The 16,064-nt window shown below is 30.6% G+C and overlaps 1 protein-coding gene across 1 annotated transcript in view; it reads left to right on the forward strand.

Moving 5' to 3' along the window:
- Positions 1-15,845, forward strand: part of LOC129963483 (microtubule-associated protein Jupiter-like) — a 50,993-nt gene extending 35,148 nt beyond the window's left edge. The window contains exons 2-4 of the mRNA XM_056077893.1: positions 6,620-6,921; positions 8,890-9,027; positions 13,914-15,845. Of these exons, the coding sequence (XP_055933868.1) occupies positions 6,620-6,921; positions 8,890-9,027; positions 13,914-14,014 (541 nt within the window). The 3' untranslated portion in view covers positions 14,015-15,845. The remainder of the gene's footprint in view (positions 1-6,619; positions 6,922-8,889; positions 9,028-13,913) is intronic.
- The last annotated feature ends 219 nt before the right edge of the window (positions 15,846-16,064 follow it).

Below are 16,064 nucleotides of genomic sequence, written 5' to 3' on the forward strand. Positions count from 1 at the left end.
ATTAAAAATATTACATTACTGGAAAACTTTCCTTGCTATCGACGAATGAACTTCCAAAATGAAATACACACAAAAAAATAAAACATATGACTGAAACTTCGAGACAGTGCAAAATCATTCTATCCGTAGTTCTTTCTCGATTGCACTGACTGCATTTTTGATTTATACGCTTTTGACAACGCTCGTTATATGATGTTTATGCAATGCTTGACTTTAAAATAATGAATACTTCAACTTTTCCATCTTCACTCTTATATAGGATCTACATAAATAAAATAATGGTACCGTTATATGACTACCATGTCTACAGTCCCTTTTAAAATAAGAAGGCAAATGAATCAAAATCGAGTGATTTGTCCTTGGACTGGTAGAAGATCCTTAATTTTCTGATTTAAGCTATGCCCATATTGGCTTTTTACAGCTGCAATCCATTCTTAGATTAAGCACGGGTTCATTTGCCGCTAGCAGGGGAGTTCTGGAGTAAATGATCCGGATTTATGAGTCTCCAGGGATCTCTGTGGAAGTGGGAGAACGGATCTATATTGATCGAAGAACATCTCCATCCCGCGAGCGAAAGCAGAAATTCTGACTGATCGGTCAGCGATTGAAAAGGAAGATCTTTTGCATAATGTCAGCTGCATCCCGGGACAGAATGAAATATGTTTGCAGCTGTTTCTGATAAAGTTAAATTAAATGAGATAGATGTCTCTGGATTGCGTTTGATATGCCTCAGAGATTTTAAATGCTTCGTCTGTATTAATTTCTATTGCTGTCATTTCCTCGTGTTTTCGGATAGATGAAGCATTCAAGTGGTGGTATATAAAGTGGTATTCAAAAGGTACAGTGGTATTCAAAATTCTTCCGAAATATGTACGGAGGAATTGTGATATCCAAATTACAAGTAAATTTTTATTTTAATATTAATTAAAACAAAAAAATTTTTGGTGGTATTGTTGATTATCAGCGATTTCATTTGCATTCTGTTATTGAAATTTGTATATAGCATTTATGTTAAATAAAATATTTCAAAATTCTAATGCAAGATCTTAATGAATACCTTACACCTTACTTTAAATATTTGCTTATCATTATAAATCTTATGCATTCAATAATAGTAATCTTTGGCGACTAACTGGTTCTCTAAAGGTATTGGTTACCTTTAATTACTTTTAATAGCTTAGGTATGTATAACTTTTTATCTACAATATCGTGAAATTTACAGACGTTCAAATTATGTTACTTTAATTGTCTTACATGTGCTCTACTCATTGTGTACATGAAACTTTCTAACGGACAACAGTCCCATGGCCTCATGGGACTACTACAATGTAAATGTGTGGTTCATTTATCTTATAAATATCGCAGCACTATAAATTCACAATTTTTTCCATCTTGTAAACTACACAGATACTAATAAAATTCTTAATCGTGAAATTTCAATAATGGAAGAAAATTACACGATTAAGTAGTTGATGAAACAATGAAAACGATTTGAACTTCAGGGCAACAATGTAATCTATTCTTGGAAATAAGATTTTTAAAAAAAAATTTTCTTTAAACAAATATGAGTGGTCTTCACAAAACTTTCTGGTATACTCTCTTATAAAAATGTAATTCCAGAAATGCATAAACACTGGCGTACGATAGTTGCGTGATCTTTGGTTTAAATTTAGCATTGTTATTGAATCTATCGTGTGATACTTTTTTTTCCGGTTAATTCCTGACGTACGGATAATTGTATCCGAAAACCGAATTTGAGTTTTAGATGCTTTTTCCCTGACCGATTGAAACCAAAATGAACTATCATAATTCATTGACGACTATAATACTTTCTTTATATGAAAAAGTAAAAAGTGCCCAAATTTATAAGACTGTTAAATTAGTATAATTAAAAAGATAATTTTTTAAATTTTAAAACGTTGTAGAATTAATTTTTAGGCAATAATATTTTCTGAGGTTATCGCGGGGAAAGGAAAAAATTCAGCTTAACTTTTAATTTAAATTTCAAAAGAATTACCCCGAGATTCACATTTCTACCTTCTAATGTATACATGTGCCAAATTTGGAAACTGTAGGTCAAATGGTACTTCCTGTATAGCACCAACACTCACACTTTCATTTTTATTATTAATAGAAATTTCATGCACATTTCTTATATAATTTGCTCCATTACTTTTAAGAGCATTTCTTAACATTTCATAAAATAGACAAAACAATCTTTTTTCGAAAAAAATTAATAAATTATTATGCAGTCCTTAAAGTAATAAATTTTTAATTTAATGAATGCTAGAAATATTCTTAACTTATTCTTTATTTTAAATTATTAGAATTTTCTGCACATTTATGTTACATGAATAAGCCAAAATAATGATATTTATTTATTATCCTTTTTGAAAATTAAATGAATGTTCTGAATTAGACAAATAGTTTTAAAGAATAACCTATTTTCGTAAAAGTATTTCTATTTTATTTCTCACATGGACCTTTCCACCAATAATTTGCAGAAAATTTCATGATTTCATTTTGATTTGACCTTTCTGTGAATCTACTTTTCTATTCATGTGGTAGTAAGTTATATCCCAGATTATCATCGACGTTATTTTTCTTTTAAATTCTTAAGCTGTTCTTCTTCATAGCATAGAATTACCCTTGTTACATTTGAGACTATCCTTCATTTCGGTTTCAGCCAGTTCGTTTCACTTCTAATTGTGTCTGATTATCGCCAGTTGTGAAGGGAAAATTATAGTATAGAGGGCCTCTTTCAAGCACAGGATTAGTAAGGGCAACCTTAAACAGTTCCTAAGTTCAACTACAAACTTTCATCATCAACATGTCTGAGAGGAATGTAAAAAGATATAATAAACTTCAAGGCATTATATTATTTAAAGCCACGGAGCCAACGACCGCAAAAAAAACGAAAAAACATTGCCTCCGGCAAGACGATTTTTCTTTTGCTTTTGCTGAACGATCTCTCAACTCGTTCTTTGGCCCACGCGCTGTCTAAAACTTTGACTGTTGAACTTGACCCAAAAAACAGCGGGGAAAATATGTCCATGGGAATTTTTTTTCATTGTTTTGTTGAGTATCTCAAGTGCAGATCTTTGTCTGAGACTACCTAAATATTCATAAGAACCGGAAATTTTGAGATTATATAATTTGTTATTCAGTAGAAAAAAAATGAATGTATGGTTACTTTATTCACCATGTTGGGTGATTATTGCGAAATTACTGTTATTTGTATATTTAGAGGATAATGTATGTATATATATTTTAACTTTTATATTCCAAGATCACATTTTTGGGTGGCATGAAAGGAGATCTGATTTAAAAGTTTTAATACTTTTTTTCTGCCTTTTATAATTTTTGAATAATAAATTTTAGTGGAATTCAACAAATATTTTCGTGTAAGTACAGTTGATGCCTTACCGATTTAAATAGTTTAGTGATTTCTTTAGAAATTGATTAACAATTTTTCTAATGTTGCAGGTATCTACTGCACATAATCCGTATCACAACAGCGTGCAGTCTTCCAAAAACATATATAACCAAAAGCATTGTTAAAAATAAGTTTCTGTTGCAACAGCAAGGTACCAATTCACAGCACTCAGCTTCTTTGTAAAGACTCAGGATAAACAACTTTTAAGACCTAACGCTTATCACCAACCCACCCTGCACTGTTATTTTGTCACTCCACATCCTTTCGTTTTCACTGTCACCCCTCTCAAACTGTTCCCAAACGATTATTCTCCATCTTCCATGCCTGCACCTGCTCTGTGGGGAAGGGGATTAGGACCTAGTTACCCCTCAGAGATTCCCTGGGAAAATCATTTCCCTTTCGCCCAAGGAAGGGGAACCTCAAATCACTTCTCATTCACCCCACCCAGGGTCAGGCGACTTTTCTGCTGCAAAGTCATCTCGAGTGGAAAAGGAAGGCGGGGAGGGAAATGGAAAAAAAAAAAAAGTACCAAACGATATGGAAAATTTTACGATGTAAGGAAAGTGAGTCAGACAGAGATGGGTGCCTGATAAGGGGTTCCTGCATAAAGTGACATCACCGCCCCTCTTTAATTGCAACGCTGAGCGATGTTCGAAGTGTTGTCGGAGTGCCCTGGAAATGATTCAACGTGCCTTTTCTTGATGATGTGGCGGAATGTCCGAAAGCAATTAGAAAGGGGGAGAATTTCTCCATTCGGTTTTGTTTAGCTGTTACCAGCAAATTCAACACGAAGCGCTCTTCAAAAGAAAGTTGTTTTAACAAGAGTCCACATTGTTTAGCGACACTTGAAGTTTTTGTTCCCCGGTCTTCTATTGATTTTAAGTGAAGGCATATGGATCGGTGAATACCAACAAACAATGAAATAGAAGAAATTTTTGCTAAGAGTTTGCAGAAGTTCTTTGACCTGCAAATTAATGAAAGGGATTGTAAGTTGACAATTGCATGTTCTTTATGCGAGGAATTTATTTAAATTAAGAAGTTCCTGTTCATCGGCTTTACATTCGAGTTAGTACTGAATCTTGAATTAATGAATGTCTATAGATTGCTACAAAATATTTTACTAGTGCAGGTTTTGCTAAGTTCTTTATAACGCATTGGTCTTAAATTTCTGAAGTATTTTTGTGAATATATTTTTAAATATTTAGTATTTTGTTTCAATTTTAAAAGATAATTTTTACTTACTTTCATGCCATTGTGTCATCAGATAGATTGTTCCATTACCAAAGAATTTAGAAAGTTTGTTCATTTTTAATCTACGAATTTTTAAAGCACTTTTAAGTGTATTAAATTTCTTGTCGTTTAAATTGGATAGAAAGAATGCATACTATTTTATTAAATTTTATATTTTATAAACAAATAAATTTAGACTTTTCATTCTTTGCCTTAACCACTCTTTCTTTCGTTTGTGCTATATGCTGTAGGCTGTTATTATATTTTAACAGCCCATACAATTTGTTATGTGATTCTAAAGATTAAGTGACTTGGATTATTTTTAATGATTTTAAAGCATTTAAAATATTAGATACTTATGATGAAAAATGTCAAATATTTTAATATTACATATATATTCTTATTATTCTTTACATATATATTCTTATATAATTTACATAAGTAATATTTATAATTTCCACTCCACAAAGATAGATATTTTCCATCCATATCAGTATTAGGAATGCAAACGTTTAAGTATTACATAATCAAGTCGATTGTAAAACTCAGTGCTCTTTTCAGTCATGTATGTCCATCTAAAAGACTTGTCTTTGATTCTTTCTATCCACAAATCTGATCTTTGGGACATCTTTGATCATATGATTAACATAATAAGGATAATTATTCTATTGATGAACCGATGGATGAAATAAATGAATCAAATCTAAGCCTTATTGTCAAACAATCATACCAGCCCAGTTTCAGGAACACGAAAGCCTTTGGCCTATCGTGCACAAAAGAAAGTGATCTGTCCGTGATAGATTCATCTCTGTCCCTGTGGCCACTTATCATTTTCCAAATGGAAAGTGAATAAGAAAAGAAACGGTTGATTTAATAAGCGTCGTCGTTGTTTTAAGAGCTGGCGGGTCGACAGAGAGCGGCCGTTGTCGCTGCAATCAATAAGAAGCACGTGCTTCCTTTTGGAGGTCTTTTGGAAGCGAGTGAGGTAGCTGACCGATGAAAACAAGCAGCGTTTTTGAAGAAGCCTTGCTCTTTCATTCATTGATTCATACTTCTTTGAGCTGTAGGATTAAATGCTGTGCAGAAATAATGATGCCTTAGATTAATTCATTTTAAAATGAACTATTAATGAGACACTTATCCGAAACTGGATAGATATTGCACCGAATTGTTGGATTATCTTTTAGCTAGTTTTATTCCAAAAAGTGAAGAAATAGGCTTTATTCCATATGATCATTATTTTTGACTAAATTAATTAATGTAATTAATCGCATATTTTTGTTGACTTCATTGGATTATATATACAGTATGGGTTTACAGCTATTGTTTCATTCTTACTATAGGCTTCTGCTCTGTTTCTCAAACCTGCAATATGGTTGGTTAATAGAATAAAACTGAAAGAAAAATATGCTATATAAAATTATCCTCCATTTAAATGGAAATAATGTTTCTGAATTTTTAATCTGCAGAAGGAAATACTTCCTAGTTACATTTTTTCTAATTTATTATTATTAAACAATGATTAATTTATATATTCTTAATTAATTTTCGTTAGTGCGAACATTAAAGAACTTACATGATTTCTAAATATATTCTATAAAACTGTTAAATGCTTCTTCTCTGTATATTTAATTATCTTCATTTCGAAAAAGCTGTTTTTTTTTAATTCCTACTAAATGAATTCATTATTTAAACCATAACATTAACTATTGTCGAATATTGCACTGTAGCGATACATTGACTTATCCTTTAAGAATGGAATATGCCAAGATTGTTTGAACTGTTTCTGAAGAAGAAGAATTGTAGTGTCTTTATATAGAATATCTATATAAAGTCTTTATATAGAATTTTTGATATAACAAGTTCTAATATTCAACATTTTGACCGAAAAACTATTGTCTTAATCCATTCACTTTATATTCTCATTGACAATCATATTTCTGTTCTTTTCAGAATCGTGAAACCACCTGGTGGCGAGTGCAGTGACATCTTCAGCCCTGGCAGAACCGCTGCTGACCAAATCACCCCACGCAAGACCAAGAACTACATGCAGTCTACCATTTTCAGCCCCGACTCTCCCCAGAATGGCCACTCTCATAGTCCGACCACCCCTTCCAAACTTCTCGACACCCAAAGCCGTCTCTTCGGATCTGACTCGGAAGAGCATACCCCTAGGAGGGTGGTCAACAGGCAGAGATCGTCCATTTTTGAGGATGAAGTCGATTCCAAGCCACATGTTCAGAAAACGACACCTGGTGAGTAGCGGTTTTTCTTGTTTGCAGAATTTGAGAAACATTAGCATGCCTGATCTTAGACTGAACATTTTCTGTTTGCGATAAGTTGTAATTTTGCTGTATGGCATTGATATTGGCCCTTTTTTCTCTGCATTCGTATGCGAGTTAAGTATGAGAACATTTCAAAGTCGCTAGTCTGCCACATTCGAATGTTTTGGGAACTTAATTATGCAAAAAAAAAAAAAAAAGAAGAAGAAGAAAAAGAAGGAAAAAAAAATGGAACTAAAAAAAATCTGTATTGATTTTTTGTTCTACCATTAAGAGAAAATAAAAACTTCTTTTATAATCACAATCTGTAAATTATTTAACCGAAAACGTGGGCATTCCATAACAATAGAGTAAAAGAAAAATAATATCGATTGGATTTGGACGCGTTGAGTGCCTGTACTCAAATGCATCCAACTCATCTGTGCATAAGATACACAGATATATTCATCTGTTCGTATTTAACTGCTGAAATTTTAATGTACTTAAAATTAAAATGGAAACTGAACACATTTATAACTAACAAAATGTAGCCTGATGTAATTGTAACCAAGGTAGTCAGTCCATTAGGGAAAACGGGAACTTTCTAGACAACGCAAGTCGGCCAGCGATTTTTTTTTTTTTTTTGTGTGTGTGTGTGTGTGTGTGCAAGTTTTATATTTAATGTAAAACTTAGTATATATGGAAAAAAATTAACCGTTTTCATTATTAAATAGTAAAAGACTGTTTATTCTTTAACTTATTCATTTTCTAATAGTAAACGGAATATATTGTGATGCGATGATCTTCAAGTCGATTAATTCAAAAAAAAAGTATTCGGAATTAAATCACTCCAGTTATTACAATAAATTTATTTTCATTTTAGTATACATTCAATATTTTTTTTAAAAAAATAATGAATATCATATAATTTGAAGCTTTAAAATATACTTGCTACTATTTAATTATAAATAATCTCTTAAAATAATACTACCGCCAAGATGTAAATAAAAATTGCTTTCACAGATGCAGGGTTTTGAAAATTTTGTAGTATAAGATTTTATACGATTGCAATGAAAATGATTTTTTTCATGCATATTATCAGAATTAGGAAAGAAGAAAATAACCCTATTTTGAGCAAAAGGCAAAACTGTTTCATTCTAGCATAGAGCACATTCAAACCTACTATTTTAAAATTAATGAACTTTCGATTTTTTAAAATTACGCAATGTCCATTTCTGTTATCCATAAAATATTCCATATTTTATGAGCTTAAAACTGAAAATTCGATTTTTTGAAAGTATGCCTTAACCAGCATAGCTATGGTTAAAGTGATTTCTAATCATTTTCTTCTTCCAACGTAAACTATTGGATAGGTGATCATAATAATTAAGTGATGATACGCCTAAAGTTCATTTTCGGAAATAGTTCTGAAATTTCAATAAAGTAAATATTTCTGTAGTATTGTTATTTTGATACTTTTACTACTTATGGATACATTTCATTTGTATAGAAGTGCATCTTGAAAAACGTGATTGCCTTTGAATTTTCTGAACTCCTTTATTTTTTTTTAATTCGCATTTTCTAAAGACTGAGCATGGAATGTTGCTTTGGCATTTATGCTTATACAAAGGGATTCAATTAATGAAATAGACGATAGATATATTTTTATTTGAATATTTGTAAAAAATATGTTGTGTCAATTAGGTTTATATTGAATTATTTTCAGTTAATTTACATTAGAAATGCTTTTGTATAATTTCTTTAATTGAACACAATAGGATTTTGTAAATTTAAATAAACTTCTCAAGATATACGAATATTTAGTGAATAAATTCACCTATGTAACCTAAAACTGACTCTATACTTGACTATTATTATAATCATTTGTAATTTTCATCAATGATGATTTTTTTTTCAAGTGACTGATTTGAGTGTTTTATTCTGTTCTTTTTTATTTTTAAGTCCGCCGACCCGTCATCAACCCCATCACAGGAGAACCTTTCCTAGAGAATGGCACCCCTAATGGTAGCTCAAACGGCGGAACTCCCAATGGAAGCTCAAACGGAGGAACCCCCACCAATGGCCACTCCAATGGATACAGTGAGTGCCTTAATTGAACACATTTTCTTGTCTTGTGCATTAATAGAGAAATGCTCTGAAACTTAATAACATGGTTACACACTTAATTTTGTATTTAATTAATCGTAAAAATTTATTAGTTTCTTTTAATATTCTGATTACCGTAAGTCATGTGCTCATGATTCCGAAAAAACAAAAAAGACAAAGAAATTTTAAAAATAAATAGATCAGTTATTGCCTCAGTGTTATGGAGTTACATTTAAAATCAGTAACGGCAATCCAAAGTAACGTTTTTTTTTAAAGAATTATTATTATTATTGTTAGGTTTCTTAAAACCGAAAATTTGTCCATAGGGTGAAAATAATTGTAAATTCACTCCCAAACTGAACAGCTTTAAGAGGAATAGTGTACGCTCTCTTTTTTCAATATATATGTATATAAAAGATGATAATCGAGGCTTGAGGGCTGCAGTAAACCAAACCACAATTTTTGTAGATTATTGAAATAGATACATTTGTTTCAATCAGAATCAGAACAGACGAAAAGCAGTCCTTTAAATATGAACTTTTTGATACAGGCACTGTATTTCACTGCTTACATTGTGATACTGGTCAAATTGTTCGCTTTCTGTGTTTATTGAATACAGTTTGCTCACAGTTTAGCAAAAATTGCACATCGGTCTATTCTGATTTTGAGCGTATCAATGATTAACATATAAAAAGTAAGAGGCAAAGTAACTCCATCTGAAAGTAAGAATACCCAGTATCTGTCATTAAATAAACTTATCGGGTGAACTTCTAAAATTGTTGGTCGCTGTAAAATTTGCAGCTGATTCACCTTATAACAGGAAATAATTAATAACGCATGTATAAATGTAAAATCGATATCATTCATGATATAAACCCATAATTTTAAAATTACGAAATATTGTTATTAAATTTGAGGATTTTAGATAGGCTTAGGAGGATTTGATGAGAAATTATGAAAGTTGGCGCGAGTTGCGGTCGCATCTTTGTTGATATTGCATTTCCTGAACGCTTAATTCTGGATAATTGTGACTACAGTCTTCTTCCATCTATAATTATTTTCAAAATGCCTGCATGCAAAGAATTAACAACTAATTAATTAGAATTCATCCCAAAATAGGACAAATACTGAGACGATTTCAAGTTCTGTCCATCAGTAAATCAAGAGCAGAGTTAAGAGTGCCAAACACCGAATCAATGTAATGCGGAGAAATTCACTGCAGTGAAAATTCCTGCGATTAAGTACCGAATAGTTTCTACGTCACAGATCGATGTGGATAACTATGTCAGACAGTTCTGCTGTCTCGTTTCGCATCCTTAGTCATTAGAATCAAAATCAGACTGTCCTTTCATATGAAAGAATTTAATGTTTTTAATGGGAGATTTGAAGAAGTTTCTAAATTCAAACTAAATCAAATAATTACTTGTTACAAGCTACACAAGAAGTTTAAAATATATCAGATTCTGTTTGTTAAATAATCACATGATCTAAAATATATATATGGATTTATAATCATATGATTTCTGAAAACAAAGTTGTGCTGGCGAAACGGGAATTAGTTGTGATCGAAAACTTTATTGAAATAAACCAACACACTTTTAATAATAAAAAAATTTAATTATAACTGAAAAGTGTAATATATTATTTTTTAATCTTTTAATTTACGATTTCTTTTATCTGTGAATACCGAATGGAGTATGTGGTATAATTTTGTTATGAAAGAATGACAAGCCGTATCTTTTTTCTATTATAGAAAATCGTTTAAAAAAACAATAATTAAAAATCATCTAATATTAGACAATTTATTAAAATTTTTATATCTATATTTTTTATCATCATTAATTAATGTTGCATTTTCTAATTTTATTTTAATACACAAATGTTGCCTGGTACAAAATAAGAGACATCGAGATTGGTGAACATTTTAAAATACGTTTTAAATAAAAATAAAGTTTAAAAAAATTTGTTTTGAAGAATTTTTTTGTAAAAGATATGTGATTTATGTTAAACATATATAAAAAATGACGTAAAATATTTAATGTCATTTTTTTTAAAATTGATGGAAAAGTAAAGCTTTTAAGTATATAAAACACTGACAGAACTAACTGAAAGAGCATCTGTGAGGCTGGGATGGGAGAACTGTTTACAATAAACAATGGGATGCTGTAACTGCAGACGTCCGGCGCTGCCCTTTCGGAACGAAGTAGGTCGCTGGAATTGAGTTTCGTAATGCAAAAAGAAAAGGGTGACGCAAGCCCCGAAAAATCGATTGGTGCGGAGGAAGATGCCATGGGACTCCGCGCATCCGGCGTGCGGGGTTAAAATAATTCAATAGACTGAGTGCGTGTGTTTGCAAGTAATTTTTTTTAAAACTGTTATGATAACTTTTCTTACTTCCTCAAATAGGAAGTTGCAATCCCCAAAAAATTCGAAATTGAGATTTTGACGATTCTCTAGGCTTCACACTTTTCCGAGTTCGAAAAATACAGTTTTGGAATAATTCCTATTTGTTTGCCTGTGAGCACGATTATTCAGAAACATTTTGAGCTACATGGATGAAATTTAGTATAAGACCAAATTTGTAGGTTTCTGTCAAATTCGTTCACAGGAAATCAGTCTTGTGTAGCTGTTTGATTACAAGTGAACTCGATTATGCAAAGTGTTAATTGAATAAAATTTGATGCTTAGGCTTGGCATCTAAAATATAGGTGCTTATCCAATTTTAACCCAAATTCGTCAAACATTGATTGTCTGTAGGTCTGTCATTTTGCATGCATGCAAACGCAATAACTTAAATCAGTAAAATTCGGTACGTTGTTTTATAACTACAATTGTAGTTCCGTCTCGAATTTTATTTTTAAAAAAGGACATTCAAAATAATATTCGCATAATAAATTCAGTAAAATGTTAATTTCATAACAAATATCTTTATTTCGTATCTATTATTCGCTAATACCACACAAGATATTTGCAACCTTAACCCAAGGTCTATAATCTTATGGGCGAGGAAGGGGATGAGACACTAAGCGGAGAATTCGAAAAAGTTTCGGTAGGCCATTCCTGCTGGCTTAGATGAAATATTTAGCTTTATACAGCTCAGCCATTCTGCTGTTTCCTCCAAAATATTTGAAACGCAGATGTAATGGGAAACCCCCTCCCAAAAAAATAACAATCATGATAGGTTAATTCAGGCTGTAAATTTTGTTTTGTAACATTCTAACCAGATTTTACGATTAAATATAAATCACGATTCGAATTAATTTAAAAATTGACTAATTTCCATAGCTGCGATTAATTAATTCACAGTGCTGCGATCGCTGCTGCTTAAATATGATTTGTACGTAAAAGTATCAATGTTCTATTAATATAAGAAATTTCTTATCAAAATTAGTTCATTTAAAGGGGAGGACCTATTTTATCATTTTCTATCAATTCGAGTATTTTTAAATTTTTGTATTGAATTTTATTTGCTGCGATTCTACTAATAAATATGTTATATAATTAAAATGTATCAATCTTATACTAATATGATAAATTTGCAATAAAAGTTGTTTTATGCGTGAAAAAAAAAGAACAATAATGATTTTTGTTTTCTGATTTTAAATATGATACCACTTCAAATTTTTGCGAACCATATTTCATTTACCAGAAGTTTAATTTTTTCAAAACATTATCTTATAATTTTTGGATAAAATGTCTTATTGCTCATTAATGCAAATATATTTTAAATTCGTAAATACATATGCAAATCATTCATATATACTTCTTAATCATTTGAAGGTTTTAGATTAATCTGTTCCCCTATTATGATGCAGTGACATTTCTGTGAACCGTTATTCAAAGGGGCATCTATGATAATATAAAGGATGTACCAAAATTAACGCAAGATTTGAAATTGCAACCATTCGTGCAGTAAAGTGTTGGCAAATCTATTAAACACCCAATTGGCAGCTGATAGTTTAAGATTAGTAAAAAGTGGCGCATTGCACGATAGAACAACGCATTAACGCAAAATTTGAATTAAATAAAATAAAAATAAAAAAACATATATATATTTTTTTTTGCTTTAAATTGTTATATATTTATTGAATTATAAAGTACACAATATAGGGTTTTGTATGGAATGACACATAGGGCAGATGGCCTCCACAGCTTTACTAGCACATACGTACTTTTTTGCGGAAATTTCCCCTTACCATTTTGCATAAATGTGGCTGAATTTCACTGATGCATCATTGAATTTCTGCCTTCAATGCACGCGTGATTATGGGCTGGTTGGCATAGACATTTGACTTCTAATAACCCCATAAAAAGAAATCCAATGGTGATAAATCACGCGATCTAAGGTGTCAATTCTCATATTTTTGAACTGTGGCAGCCAGACTTTCATTATTTTCAAATGAACTTTCATTATTTTGACAGCAATGAAAGCACATAGCTCTATCGTGTAACATTCCATTTTTACTTATTCAAATGTTTTCTAATAGGGTTTCCAGCATTTTAATGTATGAATGGTGGCAAATTCAAATCGTTCGTTTATTTTTCGCCACACTTTATAAAATAATTAAAACTAATTTTAATTAACTTTCACTAAATTTAAAATATTATTTTGAATTTAGTGAAATTGCTTAACTCTCTGAATTAATAACTCTGAATGTGATTTCAATGAGAGATATTTCAATGGAATTTATTATTTATTCTAATGAATTTCAGCACTTTCTGTAATGAATTGCTTATATGATCGATATTGTAAGTAACGTTCTTCACAAGAGAACTACGAGTTTCATATTTCTTTCAAAGACTAAATATAAAAATGATTATTGGAAAATAAATATCTATAAAATTTTCCTACATTGTTATTAAATTTTATTCTTTTACAGCTAATGGCCATTCTTCTCCAATGAATGGCGACAGTCCAATGAACGGCGAAGTAAGAAGAAATCGCATCCCTCCTGGTGGAAAATCATCCGGAATTTTCTAGAAGACTGATGGAAATGATTGCAGTTTGGATTTTTGCTAAAAAGAAATCCTCTCTTTGTTTTTTTTATTAATTTTTTTTTCTTCTCCTATGTCTTCCATTGATTGGATAAACAGAAGATAACAGAAGCTCTGGTGGCAACAAGGAAAAATTCATTTGCAAGATTTTTTATGAATCTAAATTTTTCTCGGTGTGACTTTAGACTGGAGATATTCCTTTAAAGGTTTCAAGTTATGTAAATTTCAAAAATCTCAATTTTTCTCTTGCGGTATAAAGTTTTTATGTTTTCTTAATGATTTTCTTAGTAAAATCTTTCACAGATCGCATCTTATATCGCAGAACAAAATCTGCATATCGAACAAATTGTAGTTCAGAGTTTGAAACATTTGTGCTTATATGTAGTTTATGATAAACTATAAAATGTGTAGATTTTGAAGTAGCATATACTCCTTCTTCTTTAATTATTTTTTATAAAGAATTACATGGAAATCATTGCGAACCTCTGACTAACTGACGTCCATTGTTGCCAAGCACCTGTATACTTACTGAAAAATTTTTTAATAATCTAAATCTTATTTGATAAATTCCGATTAAAAACGATTAATTGTATAGGGAACAAAATATATGGCATTCCATCTATTTAAAATTTTGGTTTAGCTTTTGAGATCAAATTTTGTACGAATCAACCGTATTAGTTCTTTTGTCCTATTTGTATGTCGATTTGTTTTGTATTTGATTTATTTTACATTTTTTTAAATAAATAAGAAAAGGGAGAGCAAGTGACGACCGGTGAATATTGTTTTATTCTCTCTGTTTCTTTTTTCTACATTATGAGAAATATTTTTGTTTCTGAATATTCCATATTTTGTAGAAAACACGTTCGATTTTTTTGTCGAGGTATTCCTTTAAATCAGATCGCTGTAATTTAAATATTTTTTAAGGAAATCCATAATCGTTTGCGGCTGTAAATATTTTGAAACTTATAAAATAATCGTTTGCAGTCGTAAATATCTTAAAACTTCGAAACCGTATTAAAAAAAAACGTCTAACCGCTGAATATCATAAACCGTCTTTGTTAAAAAATGGCTGGACCATTTATTTTACTATTTTTGCAATCTTTTTATTGCACGAATTTTATGAAATATTTCGAATTCAATTATTTTATTGATTTGTTTGAAGTGAAATACAATCACAACCGAAACTGTACCTTTGAGATGCCAATCGAATTATTTGAACATTTCCTTTTTGTCAAAGCCACCAGTGAATTTTTGTGATATTTCTCTTCAGCAAACCGAAATGCCTTTTGTTTGTTGAATCTGCTTTTTGTAACTTCGAAAAAGCTGCTTTTTTTTTATTTACTTTGGACCACTCGCCATTTTTATTTGAATTTAAAAAATGTTACGTGTGTATGTTTTTTTTTTTTTTCTTACATTGCAATTTATATTATGAAAGCATTTTTTGCGTACTTTTAAGCTCTTACACCTTGTCTTTTTTTTATATCAAATGTGTAATGCATGTTATTATGCTTGAGAGTATGTTGTAGTGATAATGATGATTATTATCAATGTGTTATTACTTCCCAGCTTGAAATTTATTATTTTGTGTCTTGTGTTTATGTATTTAGTTCCTAAATATTCTGTACCGATTTAGTTAAAGCAAACTGTAGGGAATTTTCCATGCAGTATTATGATGTAGTTCTTGTAGTCAACACTTTCTGTAATGAATTGCTTGTATGATCGATATTGTAAGTAACGTTCTTCACAAGAGAACTAGAATGTGGGTTTTTTATATATTGTAACTTGGCTTCTTTAAATAAATATTTTACAAAAATCAATGTCTATTTCTTTGTGGTATACTTTTCTTTACTCTTTACTTTGTGATATACTTTACTTTACGGAAATTATTTTTTCCCATTTATTATTAAGGGACCAAAAAGCCAGTTTGTTTCAAAGATTTATATTGCAGCATTTAATATTGAAACAATGGAAATCTAATAAGAACTTGTGTATTCAAACAATATTTATGTGGTATTTGAAAATAAATTTTTTTCTGA

This window comes from Argiope bruennichi, chromosome 3 (assembly GCF_947563725.1).
Source record: "Argiope bruennichi chromosome 3, qqArgBrue1.1, whole genome shotgun sequence".
NCBI classification, from domain to species: domain Eukaryota; kingdom Metazoa; phylum Arthropoda; class Arachnida; order Araneae; family Araneidae; genus Argiope; species Argiope bruennichi.